The sequence below is a fragment of the Scardinius erythrophthalmus genome, assembly GCF_964197995.2.
Source record: "Scardinius erythrophthalmus genome assembly, chromosome: 25".
Lineage (NCBI taxonomy): Eukaryota > Metazoa > Chordata > Actinopteri > Cypriniformes > Leuciscidae > Scardinius > Scardinius erythrophthalmus.
Genome location: NC_138245.1, coordinates 18,118,117 through 18,137,786, shown reverse-complemented (window position 1 = coordinate 18,137,786; position 19,670 = coordinate 18,118,117). Strand labels below are relative to the sequence as shown.

Below are 19,670 nucleotides of genomic sequence, written 5' to 3'. Positions count from 1 at the left end.
CAGACAGCATGTATGGTGTCGTGTGGGTGAGCGGTTTGCTGATGTCAACGTTGTGGATCGAGTGGCCCATGGTGGTGGTGGGGTTATGGTGTGGACAGGCGTATGTTATGGACAACGAACACAGGTGCATTTTATTGATGGCATTTTGAATGCACAGAGATACCGTGACGAGATCCTGAGGCCCATTGTTGTGCCATTCATCCACGATCATCACCTCATGTTGGAGCATGATAATGCACGGCCCCATGTTGCAAGGATCTGTACACAATTCCTGGAAGCTGAAAACATCCCAGTTCTTGCATGGCCAGCATACTCACCGGACATGTCACCCATTGAGCAAGTTTGGGATGCTCTGGATCGGCGTATACGATAGCGTGTTCCAGGTCCTGCCAATATCCAGCAACTTCGCACAGCCATTGAAGAGGAGAGGACCAACATTCCACAGGCAACAATCAACAACCTGATCAACTCTATGCGAAGGAGATGTGTTGCACTGCGTGAGGCAAATGGTCGTCACACCAGATACTGAAATTGGTTTCCGGACCCTCCTAATACAGTAAAACTGCACATTTTAGAGTGGCCTTTCATTGTGGCCAGCCTAAGGCACACCTGTGCAATAATCATGCTGTCTAATCAGCATCTTGATATGCCACACCTGTGAGGTGGATGGATTATCTAGGCAAAGGAGAAGTGCTCACTAACACTAATTTGTGAACAATATTTGAGAGAAATAGGCCTTTTGTGTACATAGAAAAAGTCTTAGATCTTTGAGTTCAGCTCATGAAAAATGGGGGGCAAAAACAAAAGTGTTGCTTTTATAATTTTGTTCAGTGTAATATCTCTAGTAATACTAAGGTAATACCACAGCTAAACACAGATACCACAACATATGTTGTTGGTCAGCATATCTGGCATTGAGGTTAATAAGATCTCTACATATTGCACTAGCTCATGTTGTTTCGCTCTGCCCTAATTAATGACTCTATTTGTGGCTTTTTTGTTGTTTTATTTTATGCAAAACTCATTAGTGTCGTAATTGACTTGGCTTTAGATGTGCATGTGTGCTCACTGTAACTACCTTCCCTGAACAGTCTTTCTGTTATACCTGCTCGTTTGTATCTAAATGTGTGTGTATTTGTGTTGATCTGTCAACCGTTGTTTGTTGGTCTGTTGTGTTGGATCTTTTAGTGTGTGTGAGAGAGTGAGAATGAGAAAGAAAGGAAGAGAGAGAGAGAAGACATTTTAGGAGATATTGTTAATAGCCTTCTTAATTAGGCTCTCCATTCAGTGTGTGGGTGTGTGTGCCGGAGACAGTGTGCGACAGCAGTGTAAGATGTCTGACATGGTCCTACTGATCATTAAGTATGTGACAGCATGCACCTTGTCATCATGACTAATAAACTGACTGAACTACCATTTTTGAAGCAGACAGCAAAAAAGCACCGTGAGGAGTTTCCACGTTTATTTGCCGGCATGAGTAAGTCCTGCGTGAATAGAAATTGCAAGACTTGTGAATTAGCATGTCACTGCATCATAATTAAAGATGGGGGGTAAACAAACACTAAATGTTAATTTGATATTTCCACAGAACTTAATGACAACAACAACAACAACCATGCACAGTACTAATGCTAGTAAAAATCAGTGGACTTATAAAATGTAAAAGATGTTCACTAATGTTTAGCAAAAATGCTAGAAGATGATGTGGGATTAATAATCTGTCTCTGAGCGTTGAGATCATAAATTGGTTGCATTTACGTCCTCGCCTGACTAGTTAACTCATTCACCCACTAAAATATAAATATTAACCAGCATGAATTAGCAATATTGCTTGGAGTATAATGAAAAATTTCCATCATATCTAACATATAAACCAATAGGCTCGTTTAAAAAAATATACCTCCACTCATTTTTGCGAAATCCAAAAAAGTACCTCTACATATACACAGCTGAAATGGACATTAGCAGCAGTAAAACACCAACTTAACTTATTCATTTTTTCACAAACATTATGATTACGATTAGGCTATAGATTGATTCACATCCTGTAAAACACAAGTCATGATAAAATAACACTTGAAGATGCAAGCTAAAATGGCATGCTTGCTTCAGCAAAGCATTTCGTTGGATAGGTTTAGTGTTAAGGTTAGGTGCGTTATTTTCAAAAGTGATAAAGCATTACCCTTTTAGCGAAAATATATCTCACCGGACATTTCATTTCCGAACTGCCACAATACGTACAACAAGCAACATAATAAAACGTTGCCAGAGTCACGTTCATCTGTTTCAGATAAAATTGAGCTTGCTTTTTAGCCACACACTGGACATTTCACATACAAAGTGTGGTGAATAATGCAAGAAACAACATGATATAATTTTGCAGAAATGTCACAACAGGCTCGTTTTTCCAGTGAGCCAGGGTTAATAAACGGGTCTGGTAAAATGTTAAGGTCCGGTCACATTAGCAAACTTTCAGGCAAAACAATGGTAAATGTGATTGCACCTTTAGATAAATATTAAAGAAATATAATAGGTTTCTTAGTGTGGCCATGGCAGATCTCTAGCTGAAGATGGCTGACTATAGATTAGTGTAGACTATTATCTCTGATTTTTATTGAATGCCCATCTACTCTCAAAGGAAAACCATCACACCATATACAATAAGACTGATCAGAGCACCATCTATTGAGAAAACCAAATCTTGAGATGATTAATTATGAATTAAATCCATTAATTCTGAATTCATTCTTGACTAAGACTAAGTAGAACTATAATGAACTATAATGACAAAGCAATATACAGTGTTACAAAAACAAAATTGTATATCCAGGGCAACCTGCTGGTTCTTGATGTTTTGTCTCACATGAGTCTTATCTGTGAGGACACATCAGCGGCTGGAGAATAACTTCCCACAGAGACTCTTTTTATTGTCCCAAGGCACTGGCTCTGAAGACAATAGCAGCAAGCAAACAAGCCCCTGGCGACAACCAAATAAGACAGACAGACTTGTTTTTGACCTCTGATTGAATGAAATGGAACTCACAGTGAGACTTAAAATGAGGCGGATCTGAAATTCAAACAATACATAATGTATTGGCACTCAAATATACATGTCCCAATTATAACCTCTCCAAACTATGATAAACGTTTCTGAATAAGGCACTCATGGATATGATGAACACTCATAAATTATTCAAGGTCCTGACATAAAAGACAACTTCATTCTGTCAGAGCTCTGCCTTTGATTCGAAGCCAGGAGAAATGTCTCAAACACCAAGTCTTGATCTCAAACATTGTACTAATGTGGCACGGCTAGTTTTCCAGATTAAAAAGCTTTAAATGAACTAATCTTATATAAGAATGTTTTAAATGCAACTCTATACACTGTCATGAAGAGACAACGAGTAAAAAAGATTTCATCAATCCTGAATAACAATCGTGTACTTTTTCTCATAGGACCTGAGGAAATGCCTAATGGTATTGCTATTTTCACAAGGGATATATTTACCCTTGTTGATAGAAACCCCTGAAAGCAATGTTGCATCAAATAAATTGCGTTTTCTATCATCGTAAATGCTTCTATGGAGTTTTAAGGTTTCTATGTTGTCAACAGACCATTGACATGTTTGTGATATTCATTATGTTCACAAAGCCAACTTGTCATTGCCCTGAACTTCCAAAAACCATCTACACTCTAAAAAATGCTGGGTTGTTTTAACCCAATGTTGGGTCAAATATGGACTAATTCAATGTTGGGTTAAAAATGCAATTTAAAATGGACGAACGCAGCTGTTGGGTTACATTTTTAATGTAACCAATGCAATTTGTCCATTTTTAACTTGCATTTTTACCCCAACGTTGGGTTAGTCCATATTTGACCCAACATTGGCTTAAAACAACCCAGCATTTTTTAGAGTGTAGATTTATGCATCTTTATATCCTTAGTCAGCAAACACATAAAACAAGCATTCCAAGGAACAAAGCATATATCTTGGATGCTTTGGACTGTTTTCCCAAAGCGCAATATACAAGAATGTATCAGTGTGATACTGTCCCACTAAAAGGTTTTCTGAGTAGTAATCTGCTTTGGCCAACTAACACGTCACGATCGCCGCTACCATTTCATCTACACCAGTTTCACTTCAAAAACATATACAGTGTAAGCTGTATCCCCTTTTCTCTTTAACATGTTGCAAACTCAGTCAACAGATGTGCGAAAAAAGTAGTCAGAAGAACATGACTTTGAGTGATTGGAAACGTCTGGCAATATGTTGTATTGGAAAACATGGTAGTGCACACTAGAAGTCACGGCTACTTGTTTCTGTGGGAAACTTTCAGAGCTTTTTGTGAACATCTCTCTCAGTCTGTCTGCTTGAATTTACAGCCTACAGAGTGTTGCACATACACAGTCATTTTTTTTTTTTTGATTCTGACATCCTGATTTGTATTGAAAATGGGGTCTCTGCAAGTGCTCATGTCAGGTGGCATGGTAAAAACTGTCCCTTGCACAACACTTTCCCACAGGGACATTTCCTCTATAGGTACAACTTTGTACTGTCTTTGTATTGTTATCTAACCTAATGTACCTTAAGGCAGAGGTTTTCAAACTTTTAGATGCCAAGGACCCCCAAATGTTATCATCCTCATGTGAGGGACCCTGCAATTTTTGTGCAATTTTTGGTATCATACGTATCAGAGAAGATCCGACAAAGCTCCAGACATTGAGGTAAATGCTGATATCTTTTACATGATATTTTTTAGTTAGACAACATAGGGGAAAAAAAGAATAATGCGTTGGAAAACAGGAATAAATTAATATCCTGATGCATTTTTATGTTGATTTAACATCGGGCTGAATCAATCATCTCTCTTATAGGCTATATATTGCTTTGTACTAGAACAGTGCTGCTCACCAATTCTTCATTTCAACAGCAATCTGTTGCATGCGCCTTTGCCCTCTTACCTTTTGCTGTCGTCTCGCCATGTCGGTCGGCTGCTTCGCGTTGAACGGATAAGCAATACAGCGCATCACAAAGACGTAAAGCTGGAGCCTCTTCTTTCTCTCCTCTTCCTCCCTTTGCATCTTTTCCAAATCATCCTTTTCCTTATCGATCGCAACTGAGGGGCACGGGCTCGTTGGACGGGCATTGGTGCTTCGGCTTGGCTGCAACCCACCGGAGCTTTCGCTGGTCCTGCTTGGAGACACCCGAGGACCACCAGCCTTGGGCGCCGCCACCACTTTGCACTCTTCTTCCACAACCTCCTCCGCCTCCTCCTCGCTGGATGATGGGTCCAACATTTCAACGTAAGTTCTTGCTTCCCTGAAATCAAAAGAGAGATATCAAGCGGCGTCTTTTTTTAGTAACAAAACCCCTCTGTAACTCGCTTCAGAGGACGAAAAAGTGCGGAAGACGCTTCATTGTCCACAGTCTACAATCCAAACGCGACGGGAAAAGTGTCACTTACCCTCAGCGCGAGTGAAAAAGCTGCTCCAACAGCCAGTAGTCTTCCACCGAATTAAATTGTTGCTGCTTACGTGTTTTCTTCGTTTAACTCTCCGTTTACCATAACGGGTTTAATGGAAGATAACACGGGGAGGGTCGTAAAACGATTCGCGGCTGCTGTTTTTCTGCTTTCCTCCGGCAGTCTTTCAATTTAGTAGCGAACGGTTGCCTACTGACAATGTACTGACAATGAGAGCGGCGCGCGCCGAGAGCTGACCGTGGTTCTGAACTGAAGCGGGAGGGGGAGGGGGTCATTGACGTGATTTCCGCGACAGCCGCTATCGCTGTTTCTCTCGCTCACGAAATTCACCGCATGTAATTGACCGTTAGCAGGTCCTAAAATTAGACAAAATCAACTTTCTGTTTGTTTTTCTACTATTGGAGTGCTAAGTTTAGGAATTAATCCACGACTTATTTTTGGTTTTACTTAATCCAGCTGTGATGTGTGTGTGTGCGCGCGTGCGCGTGTGTGTGTTTTACTAGTTTTGAAAACAATGGTTAAATTATTCAACATTTTTGATAATGAAAACCAGCTGTAACACCATAAAATGTCATTGGGCTAATAGTAACATCTTTGTGTCCGTCAATTTAACTTTAAATGAAACAGTAATTTCTGGATTGTCTTTATGTTATTATATTTTGGGAGTCACTGCCTGTCCCATTAGTCTATTGAACTTGAACACTACTTAACATGACATATTTCTGCTACTTGGCCCATGTTCTACAAGACCGCAAGTGTGTGGAACTTTGTGTTGTAAAAATGAAAGTAAAGTTTTTACAGATTTTGATTTTCAGTATGCCTAGGCTACTTGCCATTTAAAATAACCTAAACTTCTAAACATCTGTTCAGTTGTCTAAGTAAAAGATGACTCAATCCGGTAAATCTGGTGCTAAAAAGCTGTTGAAAACATTTTACAAAATACATAGCATTCTCATGGCCTACGGAAGCGTATTGCATTCACTTGAGAAAAAAAAAATCTACTCTGTTTTTCTGAATTAATGAGTTAATTATCTCAGAATTATGAGATAATCTTTCATGAAAAAAAAAGTTTTTGCTCTGTTTTTCTGAATTAACGAGTTAATTATCTCAGAATTATGAGATAATTTTTCATAAATAAAAAGTTTTTATTCTGTTTTTCTGAATTAACGAGTTAATTATCTCAGAATTATGAGATAATTTTTTTATTTTAAAAAAATTGCTGTTTTTCTGATTTAATGACTTAATTATCTCATAATTCTGATAATTAACTCATTAATTCAGAAAAAAAACAGAATAAAAACTTTTTATTTATGAAAAATCATCTCATAATAATCTCATCTCATCTCAAAATTAAAATGTCAGTGTTTTTAGAATAGCATTTTTTTATTTAAGAATAGCGTAAATTAAAGTTAGAGGTTAACAAGTTACATAGCTACATAACTCAGCAGTGTATTTTAAAGCTAGCTGCTAAATCAAGACTACAACTACCACAATGATGTGTTTATCTGCTTGATTATTTATTCAACCATTGTAGCACTAGTGGCAACTTGTGTGCACCATATAGTTTTTTTTAAATCACAGCAGCTTAAAAGGAGGTTTGCTGGAGATATGACTAATGCATTGTGGTAATGTTAACTACATACTTTATATTACTCACAAATAAAACCCATTTCCGAGCATTGGGTTGGCCTTAAAAAATTGACGTCATTCCTGAACTTTAGATGATTAAAATATTTATAATATTTTATTTGATCTAGGGTTCTGTACTGAATATCAACAAATTCTATGAGTGTCTCTCAGCTTAATTGCATCTTTCTGAATGCTAATCACTATTGTTTTTAAAACTGTTTCCAATAAAGGTGGGCTTGTTTTTAAAAGCTTTCGTGATATGAAAAGAGATTAGATATGGCAGTTTTCCAGATGCAGATTAGCCAGTTCAATACTGCCAACAATTCATGTTGATTACATTTTAAAAAAAAAAAAAAAAAAAAAAAAAAGTCGTTTGATCATTACATAAAAGCTGACCCTGTTGGTCACATTAGTCTTTGACCTTTCACATAAGCAAATCCCACCTGGATCCATGATGAAATCTCACCTAACAATATTATGTAGGCTATACATACAATGTCATTTTAACTATTATTTTATAATAGCTTCATTCAGTTTTATGAGAGTTTGATACCTCCCCATGATGTGCCCAATTACAAAATGCCAAACACCTCTCTAAAGGAAGACCAAGATAAAACATCATGCATATGCTTATGTTGGTTTAAGTTTAGGTTTTGTTTTATTTCAGCAGCGATAGCAAAACTGAAAGTGCTACGTTCAATAATTACCCTTTCCAAGAAAGCGAAACTTTGGTCTTTGAACGCAACAGGCAACAAAAGCTTTTCAAGTTTCAGAGAGCAAGGGGCGTTTTCCGCTTTCTGATGTTATGACCCCGCCCACTGTTACATCACCGAGCGCGAGCCAGCGTAGCTTTCATACGTCTATTTTGACTCCGCCCCTTTTCCACCCCGTTGTGTTTGATACTGGACTATGCGACCTATACGTGCGAGCCCTCACTTATACAAGATACCGAGGTGATCGTATTTCACTACATTTTGCTCTTGGCCAACCCGAAAGGTATTGAAAAGAAGGTTATTGAGACCAGTGTCACACGGCTCGGACTGTATACATACGGGAGCGAAGCTACATCGTTTCGCTTTTACTATGTCCTCGATGATGGCAGCTCAGGATTTCAATTTTCTACTTGCGACGGACTCTTATAAGGTAAGAATCACCTGGCTTCCGTCGTTCGACAACAGAAACACAAAGGCGCGTGACAGTACTTAGCCCATTCTGACAGTGGATCTTTGTGCTGCTGTAGCCGTCACATATATGTGCGGATAAAACAACCAACTTTGACCTTGTGAATCTGTTAAGTTTAAATGAAAACATGGTTCAGATTAACCAACAGATGTGTAAAAATCTGGATATTTCTTCTTGTTTTGTTGAAGGGTGTTGGTGTTAGCTCAGGTTCGTTTTAAATGCCCCACTCATTGAACGCGGAGCGCAGGGGGCGGGGCTTATGCGCAATGACCTCGTGCTGCTTAAGCTTAGCCAAAGGCCACAGCGGGTGACGTCACGCAGCAGTCGAAGAATCGAAACTCATTTTTTAAAACACAGTTAAAAATGTAATCACGCTATTTTTCTTGAAGTGTCTTATTATGTGGTATAATACTAGTAGTTTATCAAAATGTTTGTTATAGTAAAAGTAGCCTGTCAAATCATGCTAGTTGATATCAAATATGGTAGTTGTATATTTTGTATTATGACATGTCTTAAGTTGCATGATTCCTTATCTGGACATTCCACGCAGACTTACAACAAGGGACAAAGTGAAATTAAACATGGTCATGTGGCTATTAAACTGGTCACGAGGCTATTTACATGAGCGATGCAAAAAGTTGACATAAAAACAATACACTCAGAACTTTAATTTATAGTTGATAACTATAATTCATCAACAACGTTCAGTAGGTCCTTCAAACTCGAAAGGAAATTTGTATGTATTTTATGTAGGATTAAATGGGTTAATGCACATTACTATGTGGTTGGATTAGACTATGAGGTTTAGTTGTTTAATTTATTATTATTATTTTTTTAGATTATATGGTAACACTTTGCAACAAGATTGCATTGGTTAACGTGAACTAACAAGGAAAATACTTCCACAGCATTTATGTTAATCTCAACATTTACTAATACATTTTTAAGATCATGTATGATGTATGTTAGAGTTAATGCACTATGAACTAACATGAACATTTTTATTAACTAATATTGTCAAAGGTTAATAAATGCTGTACGAATATATTGCTAATTATTAGTTCATTTTAGTTAATGCATTAACTAATGTTAACAAATAAGACCTTATTGTAACATTTTACTGATTATATTTAAAGTTATCAAAAGTAAAAGTACTGTATAGAAAAAAGTAAATATATACATGCTGTATTACATAATGCTGAAAGCATCTTGGGAGGTGTTTATTAATCACAAGACTCCATCTTGGGAGGTGTCCTTAGCCAGGTTTTAAAGGTCTTTACGGCAGTTTTAGATTTAGAATTTCCATATCTGTAATTCTCCAGCATCGCCAATGCTGAATGGCTTAGGCTGTGTAATCTTCTTTGTGCTTCACATCTAGTCTTTAACCTTTCACTTGATAGACAGCTGCAAATCCCATCTGGATCCATGTTTAAATCTCACCCAACGATAATAAAATGTATATATTTTTTTTATTTTAAAGTAGCATAATTAATTGTTGAATGAGTTTGATACCCACCCATTTTCATGTCACGCACTCAACATTCCTCAAGTGGCGCAATCCATTCAGCTGAACTTGATTAGTCAGGTTTGGGCTGATGTTCAGGTCCACTCAGAATTTCATTGGAAGCTCAACAGATTTAGTTAGAAGTGGAACACCCAATACCCAGTTTGTATTGTACAATCCCCAAATTCCATTATGGGGATCAAGAAAGTACTAGCCACGTGTTTTATGCATACAATGCCGCAGGGCACTGAAGGCCAGCAGCTTTTTAAGTTTTAATTTTGCGTCCAGGATATAATGGCAGGTTTTTGCTATAAATCAAGACACTGTTTCAACCCATCCCAGCTGTAGCGTGACAGTGTACAGTAAACAAGACTTTGATGAAATGCAGAGAGATCCATGCTCACAGATTGAAGTTAACAGATTCACAAGACTGTGGAAGTGATGCAGGTGTGCATTTCAGATGTAATAGGCCTAGAGTTTTCAATGTTATATTGAAGCACGCTACCGTTCAAAGGTTTGAGTTTTTTGTTTTAAAGTAAATGTACTTTTATACAGCAAGTGGACATTAGATTACTCAAAAGTGACAAATAAACCTTGAACTTTTTTTATTCATCAAAGAATCCTGAAATAAATTAGCCTGGCAAGCTAGACCTACATCAAGATGTTAGGTCTGGAAACTCACCACAGTCACGGTGTCGTGCCGAAAAGTGATGGTCCGCCGAAAATTGATTGCGCCCAGTCTCCTAACGTCTACAGCTGGATTAAACATACATAACGTGCAAATAAATAACCATCAGTTTATGTCCGTGGTAATAGCAAAGGTATGTCTGTGTGATACTTTAACGTTTCTTTTAACATAATAATAACAATTGTGGCCAAATAAGCGTTTGCAGTTTATAGCTTAATCAGGTATGACATTTACATTATAGGAAATAATAGAAGCCTGTTGTTGCCGATGGAATACGTGTTTGTATTTGGAAAACGGACTGTAGCCTATAATAACATGACTTAGCCTACCGCTAAGCTATATATAAAATAAAGACATGATCTCTTTTGCAAATATCCGTATGACTCTGCATTATCTATATATTGTTATATATAGGTCTGGAAACTCACCATAGTCACGGCTCAATCCGAGGGGCGGGATAAACGGCTGTCTTTCAAATTCCCTCTGCACGCAATAGGACAGCGCTTCAACCAACCAGAGCGTTTTCCCAACAGCGGAGCTTAGTTGATAGATTCAAATTTTGCCATATCTGGCGAGTAACCCCAGAGTGCAGTCTGGACGATGGGGCGGGGCGACACTTTTAGGCGGGGCGACACGTGTCGCTCCGCCCACACCTGATTTTATTGGCTTATAATACAGCAATCTAATTGGCGTAGACGCTTGAGGCATGAGCATGCGCATTCCTTTATGTACGAGTCAATGGTAGGAGTTTATGAATGATCTACGACGCTGTTTGGCCATACTACAGAAATATTAAGTGATGATAACCATGGGGATTTCCTATTTCAGTAGCCTAATGATCAATTGGATAATATTTTGCTGAATTTACGAATCAAGTTAGATAAAGTACTGTCAAAATGTATTCGTATAGCGCTCAATTCACATCGTCTCAAACAGCTTTACAAAAAAAACAATATTGTAAGCTTTAGGCTAATATTGAGCAGCTTTAGGGCTAGGCAATATCACGAAATATGTTGCTGATAAATTACTGTTTGAGATTTAGCCTAAATAGCCTATATTTATTAATTTACCCTGCAGATCAGTGCCACTTTTAGTGAGCAATGATCATGACAGCATGAAATTACTGGCATATAGGATTTCAAAGGAGAGATAATTTCTATAGGCTAATAGACAATATTTTTCCGCATGTCATGCAGGGCTCCGGAATTTCAAATCATTCGTAAATGCGTTTTTCGTTTTTCCATTAGGATCAGTGAATACAAACTTGGGATTTTACACAAATGATGATAATTCACTGTATTTCAGTAAAACAAAAGGATAAATCCGAAAGTGTGTTTTATTTTATTTTAAAGCAAAACCACAGTGAAAAATAAGACAATAATAGGCTAGCCTACCAAATACTATACAAGCCCAGATCGATATAATAAATCTGTTTTAGTAAATACATATTTATTTATTTATTTTCACATTTCAGCACTAGGCCTACACGGTTTTAATTCTATTAAGGCGGGCATACACTGTGCGATTTTCGTCCGATTTTGAGCCGAATTCTGACTCGTGCGACTCTTTTTCGGGTCGGGCCGATTTTCAGCTTTGTCGTGCGTCGTTTGTCGTGCAGTGTTCGTGCAGTGTACAGGGGGAAACGAGAGGCGATTAACCTCTCACGACCGGCAATCGGATGGTCGGATGAATTTCTGGCATGTTAGAAATTTTGGTCGCTCCTCGTGACTATATCGCACAGTTGAAGCAGAGCTACGAACCGATTGCCCTAAACTCAGTGTTTTTTCCCTCACTGCGCCTGCGCGAAAACAGTTTCATCTGCAGCAACAACAAACAAAAAAAAAAAAAAAGAAAAAGAAAAGGGAGATAGGCCTATTTAAGTTCTGTAGTTCAAAGCTACAAATTACTGTTGCTTACCTCCAGTTCGTGTTGCAAAATTGATTAACTATTACCCACTTCTTCCAAGCCACCTGCGATGTACACTTTGCCTCTTTTATTGTTAAAACATGTTTTTGAAATAAAGCTGTTTTTAATTTTCATTGATGAATTATTGCAGTGGTCAGACATAGACTGTTAATAATTAATTATATGTATATAATTCATTGTAATCGACCTAAATGTTTTAGACAATTTTCAATGAGGAGAAGTAAGCTTCTATGTAATATTTTATTATCCTCACAGCGCGTTGGTTAGGCGGTGATGCGCTATGAAATTGTTGCGTGGCAATTTAATTATAATAGCCTATCACTTTAATAATAAAAGTAGCCTTCCCTAATAATAATAATAATACAATAATACTAGTCTACTAATAATTTAATATATAAATTGGAAATGCTAAATCTTCTTGATATTGATAGCTGATGCTTGTTTTGACAATATCTCTGGATAGGCTGATATCGTCCATAGGCGCAACCCGGCACGAGGATTTATCCCGCTGATTCGCGCATATAGTCAAGTCGCAGCTCGACGTTCGGACCGTACAGTGTGAGCACATAAATCCTAAGCTTTGGCTTTACATCGCATGCGATATACTCGTTCAGTGTGAGTAGGTTCCTTGCTGAAATCGCACAGACATCGCACAGTGTATGCCCGCCTTTAGCCAACGCACAAAACCCAATGGCCTGATGTCACAGTAAAGGCGGGCGTACACGGTGCGATTTTTGCTGTTTTTACGAGCTCGCAGATGATTTTTTTCACTCGGGAGAAATCGAGTGGAATCGGTGATGCTCGCATGGTCGCGGCTCGCAGCGTGTGAGAGGAATTACGAGCCGAGCCGAGCAAGCACCTCCCCGACCTTCCGATCATCTTTAAACATGTTTAAAAAATTCGGGGAGTCGGCCCGATTTTCACCAGCTGTCCCCTATTTCCAAATTATACACAACCACGTGGGGCTATACCTCAGTGGCAGCAACCATACAGCGTGCGCATACACTGTCTCTCTCCCTCTCTCACACTCTCATACACACACACACACACACACACACACTTCTCTCAATTCAATTCTGTTCAATTCAATAAAGCTTTATTGGCATGACAAAAATACAATTGTATTGCCAAAGCATCAACACAGCATAGAAAATTATTTTGAACATTGTACTACAGAACATAATAATAATAATATTAAATAAAAATAATAAAATAAAAATAATAATTCTCTCTCTCTCTAGTTTTTATGTTGAATGGCTACTGTTCTCTGCTTTACAACAAATCATTTGCACACACATTTCTGTCATTTTTTCTATCTGAAGCTTTGCCTGCATGCAATATTGACGGTCTCTGTGTTTAGCGCGAAAGCTCACGTGATTGCTGATAAAATTCGTGCAGGACAGTCGTGCCGTGTACCAGCTGCATTGACGCGATTATCAGTTAAACTGACTCGCAACGTGTGCAATATCTCACGACCTCCCGAGTGTCCGATCCTGGTCCGAACTCGCACCGTGTACGCCCGCCTTAACAGATAGTCGAAGTAGCCTACGGTTGACACTTATAGAAAACATGAATCTTTAAAACTATAACATATAGGGATTTACAGGACCAACATGCCCTCATTTTATTAACAAAGAAACGTGAGTTTGTCATTAAACATTTGATTTGCACTTTGTTGTAGCCTACCAAATAATGCACGCATTGGACAACATCTCGTTAAAAAAATAACAACAAAAAACGGTCGTGCTTTAAAAATTAAAATCAGCTGCTTTTACATTCTTACAGTGAATTATCATCCTTTGCGTAAAATCCCGAGTTTGTAAAACATCTCCCTGAAGTAGGCCTGCGTTCGTTTTTAAACAATAACTTCATCCATTCTGTTTCTTAAGTACAATAAAACATTAGCCAATAGATCTTAACTAAAATTACCAGGGTAAACCGACAAGATATAGCCTACGATTAAAGTTAGCATTTCATATTTATTTAATACGGCCAAATCATTCATAAAATCGCACTTAAAGGAATGCGCATGCTCAGACCTGAATCGTCTACACCAATAAGATTGCGGTATTATAAGCCAATAAAATCGGGTGTGGGCGGAGCGACACGTGTCACCCCGCCTAAAAGTGTCGCCCCGCCCCATTGTCCAGACTGCACTCTGGGGTACTACTATCTGGCCGGCAAAACCAATATTATCTGCCTGCAGAGCCGGAGGCTGCATTTTCAGGACCCCAATTCTAGGACCGCATTTCTAGGACCCTAGGTTTTTGTGACAGCGCCACCTACCGACTCGGAGAACCGCAGTCTCAGGAACGCATTTCCAGGACCCTAGTTGTGCCAGGCAGTATTTCCACCCACCCAGTTTCAACTACATTAGAGTTTTACAGTTTTATTACACCCAAATACTACTTTATTTATTGCAATTAAACCTGGTTCCTAGGAATGTTGAGAAATTATTGGGTCTAGCATAATATAATAACTCAAGTAAAATAAACAAGGAATCATGTTATAGTCTTTTCAGTCACTAGATCGACCACATTTTCAAGTATAGAGGGAAGACAATGACTCTGGGGGTAGATTGTGTATATTTTACAAAATAGTATATATCACACCTTAACTTGAACACACTAAATATTTTACAAAATAATATATAACAACTGAACTTGCACACACAAAATATTTCACAAAATAATATATAATAACTGAACTTGCACACACAAAATATTTTACAAAATAATATATAATAACTGAACTTGAACACACACAAAAACAAATTTGTTCATGATGTGGACCACAAACAGAACTTCATGGACAACATCATCACTGACTCCTAAGAGAGAGAGAGAGAGAAAGAGAAGTGAATTAAATAAGGAACATTTAGTTGAACATGTTCTACACTTTATTTTTTTTTCTTAGTTACCAAACAGTGCACACATATCAATTAATGTTCATAATACTATTATTGCATACTGTTCAAAGATTTGAAAAAAAAAAAAGGTTTTGATGTTGTGGGAACAAAGGTTCTAGAAACACTCATGTCAATAAAGCCCATCTCAATTGAGAAATCTGAATAGAAATAACATTGACACGACTTTTTTTCTGACCATATATATATATATATATATATATATATATATATATATATACACATTTACATGTATATAATATTTAAAGCACACATTATAAAACCATGTCAAAATGATGAGACGCATGTAGACGCATACTACACATAACTTGTATTGTGGGTAACGTTAAACAGGCTGACTGTGAGCACGTGACAGTGAAAACATTAAGATTATTTTAACTGAATTAAAATGGAAGAACAAGGAGTAATTAACAAGCTTTCAGAACGAACATGCTACAGTTTTATTGTGCTGTCAATAAGTCAACACAGGCTTATCACGCAACAGTTCCGTTAAATGAACGTGCTAACAATTCATTTTCAAGCATTAGAGGCTAAATACTATGGCTATGCATTCAAGACTATTTTTTTAGCAAATCACCATCACGTTTGCTACGTTAACTTTCCAATTAAATGCATCGCAATTGTAAAATTTATTCGCATTTGATACTCACACTCTGATTGTCATCCATCTTCGCTGGTCCTCTAATTCGGTAGGTGGCGCTGTCACTTAAAACCTAGGGTCCTAGAAATGCGGTCCTAAAAGTGGGGTCCTGAAAATGCAGCCTCCGGCTCTGCAGGCAGACATCTTCCTTTTTTTAAGAATGACTTAAGTGCCGTTCTTTGCTCTTTTCTCAAAGAAAAACTTAACTCCAAGTCCTCCAGAGTCGCGGCCAAAGCCGATTCGAAAGACCGTTGTTCTCCATCAGCAGCCGTTATTCTTTGTTTTCAAGTAGCAGCAGCCAGGTAACCGTCGCAACTCTGTCGTGTATGTTAAGCCCGCCCCCGCCTACTCTATACACAACGTGATTGGCCTGACACAATCTGGGTTTTTGCAGCGAGAAGGTTTATTGAGAGTGTCTAGACTACCCTGGCTGCGAAATACATTTTGCTGTCGCTAGGGTGCGTCTAGATTTCTAGGCTAGAAATAAATCACAAGTTCTATAAAAATATTAAATTTGTTTTCAACACTGGTAATAACAATAAATGTTTCTTGTGCAGCAAATCAGCATATTAGATTAATTTCTGAAGGATCCTGTGGCACTGAAGACTGTAATGGATATTTTAAATTGTAATAATATTTCACAATATTGCTGTTTTACTGTTTTTTTTTTTAATCAAATAAATGCATCCTTGATGAGCATAAGAGATTTCTTTCAAAAACATTTTAAAAAAATCTTACCAACCCCAAGCATTTAAACAGTAGTGAATAATTAATGAGTACTGGTGATTTTGTGAGTGTGTAAACAATTCTAATCTTCAAAGTTCCTCTCTTCTTTTCAGATTACCCACTACAAGCAATACCCTCCCAATGTCAGTAAGGTGTACTCCTATTTCGAGTGTCGACACAAAAAGGGGGCGCAGTTCAGCGAGGTGGTGTTTTTTGGCCTCCAGTATCTCCTGAAGAAATACCTAGCAGGTAATTTCATCATTGCGTAACTCCTGCAGTGACCACAACACTTTTGTTGGCTCACTTGGACATACTGTTTGTTCTTGAGTTTGTTCATCTATTGGCATGAACAAAGTGTTTTATCACGTAAAGTCACTCACCTGATCGGGTAATGGAAAACTTGTCCCAAAACCAGTAATGGCTCACATTCAAGGACAGTTATAAAGGACAGTCATGCAGTCAAAACAAGCTGCAAGAGTTTATAAATGTAAGGTTAAAAGGGATCATTTGCCCCAATATGAAAATTGTGAACCATGCATTCACTCTCATTTCATTACAAAACTGACTTTTGTTTTTCTTTTGTGGCACACAAAAGAAGATATTTTGAAGAATGTTTAAGCTGTTTTTGTCCGTACAATGAAAGCACAGACATTTTTTCAAAATATCTTCTCCATTGTTCCACTGAAGAAAGAAAGACGTACAGGTTTTAAATGACATAAGGGTGAGAAAATTCTGTCATCATCCCTATGTGGTTTAAATTGCCCCTATTTTGCTATTTTAAATGTTCCTATTTTTGTTTTGGAGGTCTTTTACAATAGGTTTACATGCATCTGAGGCAAAAAACACACACACACACACACACACACACACACCCAATGAAACCCATAGGCTAGAAATATGCAACTTTGTTACATCGGTATGTAGTTGGGGGCCTTAAGCACATTTTCGCGCAAATTCATCTAAAAGCGCCAAATTTGGCACAGATGTAGCTCAGGTCATACCGAAATGATTTAGCTAGGGCGCCGGAGCCAGTGACCCTCGGGGCCAAGATGGCGGCCAAATCCAATATGGCCGCCGCCCGAAAAGGGTTCCGGCTTTAACTTTTGAACCACATGAGTTACAAATACAAACTTGATATGTTTTTCAGCTTAATTGATCATGAGAAACACATAGGAATGTTTATATTTATGACCCAGTATATCTGGACCCCTCGATCCTCCAATTCCAATATGGCCGCTGTCCAAAAAAGCAGTTTGGGCTGTAGTATGGGGCCTTACACACCATTATTCTCACAAATTCATCTACAAGCACCAAATTTGGCACAGATGTAGCTGAGGGGATACTGAATTGATTTAGCCAGGGCGCCCGAGCCAATGGTCCCTGAGACCAAGATGGCGGCCAAATCCAATATGGCCGCCGCCTGAAAGGGTTTCGGCTATAGCTTTTGAGCCAGATGAGATACAAATACAAACTTGATGTCTATTTTACCTTCTTTGACCAAGGGAAACCCATAGGAATACTTACATTTATGATTGGGTATATCAGGACCCCCCAAATTCCCTAAATTCAATATGGCCGCTGTCAGAAAAACGATTTTGGCTACAAATTTTTAACCAAATGCGCTACAAATGAGGATGTGGTGTCTATTTTATGGTTATTGACCACAGGAAGTCCATTGGCATATTTATATTTATGCTTGTGTAAGTCTGGAACCTGTATTCTTTTCAAAACTGTGGTTGAAAATCCTTTTTTTTACCACAACTTTGAAGGTTATTCTCAATGTTGATTCATTTCCTTATAAAAGTGAAATGGTTTTCAGTGTACCACAGGTGAATACATTTCAAAGTGTAATCATATAAGAAAGAATAAGACAATTATAAATTGCAAGGCAATATTTATATTATGTTAAATTGTTAAAATAATAATATAGTCAATTTTTCCAAAACTCTTAAAGGTTTGCTTAGCATAACAAAAAAACAGCAATAACATAAAAAACAACAGTGAATTCTCATGGTCTCTCACATGAATTATCATTATCACTCACAATCACCGGATCTCTCATTGTCTTCACCATCATTGTTTGTACAAGCACCCTCACTTGCACATATAGAAGTGCAACGAACTCTGGCTTTACAGCACTTACAGTGCCCTCTACATGCTGTCTTGCAGCCACAGTGGAGGAGAATGGTGCAGGCTTTACTGGCATCTCCGAGATTAGTCCAGTAAGGTTCCCAAGTCTTGCTCGTAGAGTCCCGAAACCATCCCCATGCATTAAACTCTGGGATATCTTGCTGGATAGCGGTTGCCTGATTCCAGTAGAAGCTGGCCTGCAGCAGTGCTCTTTTGATGTGCTAAATCAATGCAGCTTGGGTGGGTGGCAGGTTCTCGAGAGACTTGGTACCATTCGAGAAAAGGTGATGTCTAGCTTCATCTACATGGCTGGAACCACAGCTCTTGCTGTACATGATGGGCTCATGTGACAGATTCATAGCTCATGGTCCAAATGGTCCGGCCAACTACTGAAAAAACATTCCATGACTACGTTAACACCAATATTGCTGGGTTTGTGAGGTCACACATGAGCTATGAATCTGTCACGTGATTGGATATTGTGTTTGATACATATCCAGAGGAGAACCTCAAAACACAAACTCACCAACGCAGAGGAACCGGATCAAGAACTAAAGTAGATGGGAGAACTCCAATTCCAAAACGTAACTGGATATATCTATTATATATATACTGGATATATTGTTATATATCTAACTATTTGGATATATCAGTGAAGAGATAACCAAGCATGGCATGTCAGGTAAACTCCTCCTTTCCACCAAGAAAGATGCTGTACTCTCCAACAGACCAGGGTATGACATGTCTGCCCTTCAGCCTTGTAATCATCCAGAAGCAGATGCAAGAATAATCCTGCATCTTGCACATGCTGGGGCCAATGGCCATAAAAAGGCAT

General features: G+C 38.2%; 2 protein-coding genes across 6 annotated transcripts in view; one reads left to right on the top strand and one right to left on the bottom strand.

Moving 5' to 3' along the window:
* Window positions 1-5,299, bottom strand: part of cadpsa (Ca2+-dependent activator protein for secretion a) — a gene marked incomplete at its 5' end in the record, with an annotated part of 132,796 nt that extends 127,497 nt beyond the window's left edge. For all 5 annotated transcript variants that reach the window (XM_081357538.1, XM_081357537.1, XM_081357536.1 and 2 more), the window contains one exon: window positions 4,964-5,299. In XM_081357538.1, coding sequence (XP_081213664.1) covers window positions 4,964-5,299 — 336 coding nt within the window. The remainder of the gene's footprint in view (window positions 1-4,963) is intronic.
* A 2,703-nt stretch (window positions 5,300-8,002) lies between these two features.
* The window catches only part of nampt2 (nicotinamide phosphoribosyltransferase 2), a 33,990-nt gene continuing 22,322 nt past the window's right edge, over window positions 8,003-19,670 (top strand). The window contains exons 1-2 of the mRNA XM_081357846.1: window positions 8,003-8,256; window positions 16,819-16,954. Of these exons, the coding sequence (XP_081213972.1) occupies window positions 8,197-8,256; window positions 16,819-16,954 (196 nt within the window). The 5' untranslated portion in view covers window positions 8,003-8,196. The remainder of the gene's footprint in view (window positions 8,257-16,818; window positions 16,955-19,670) is intronic.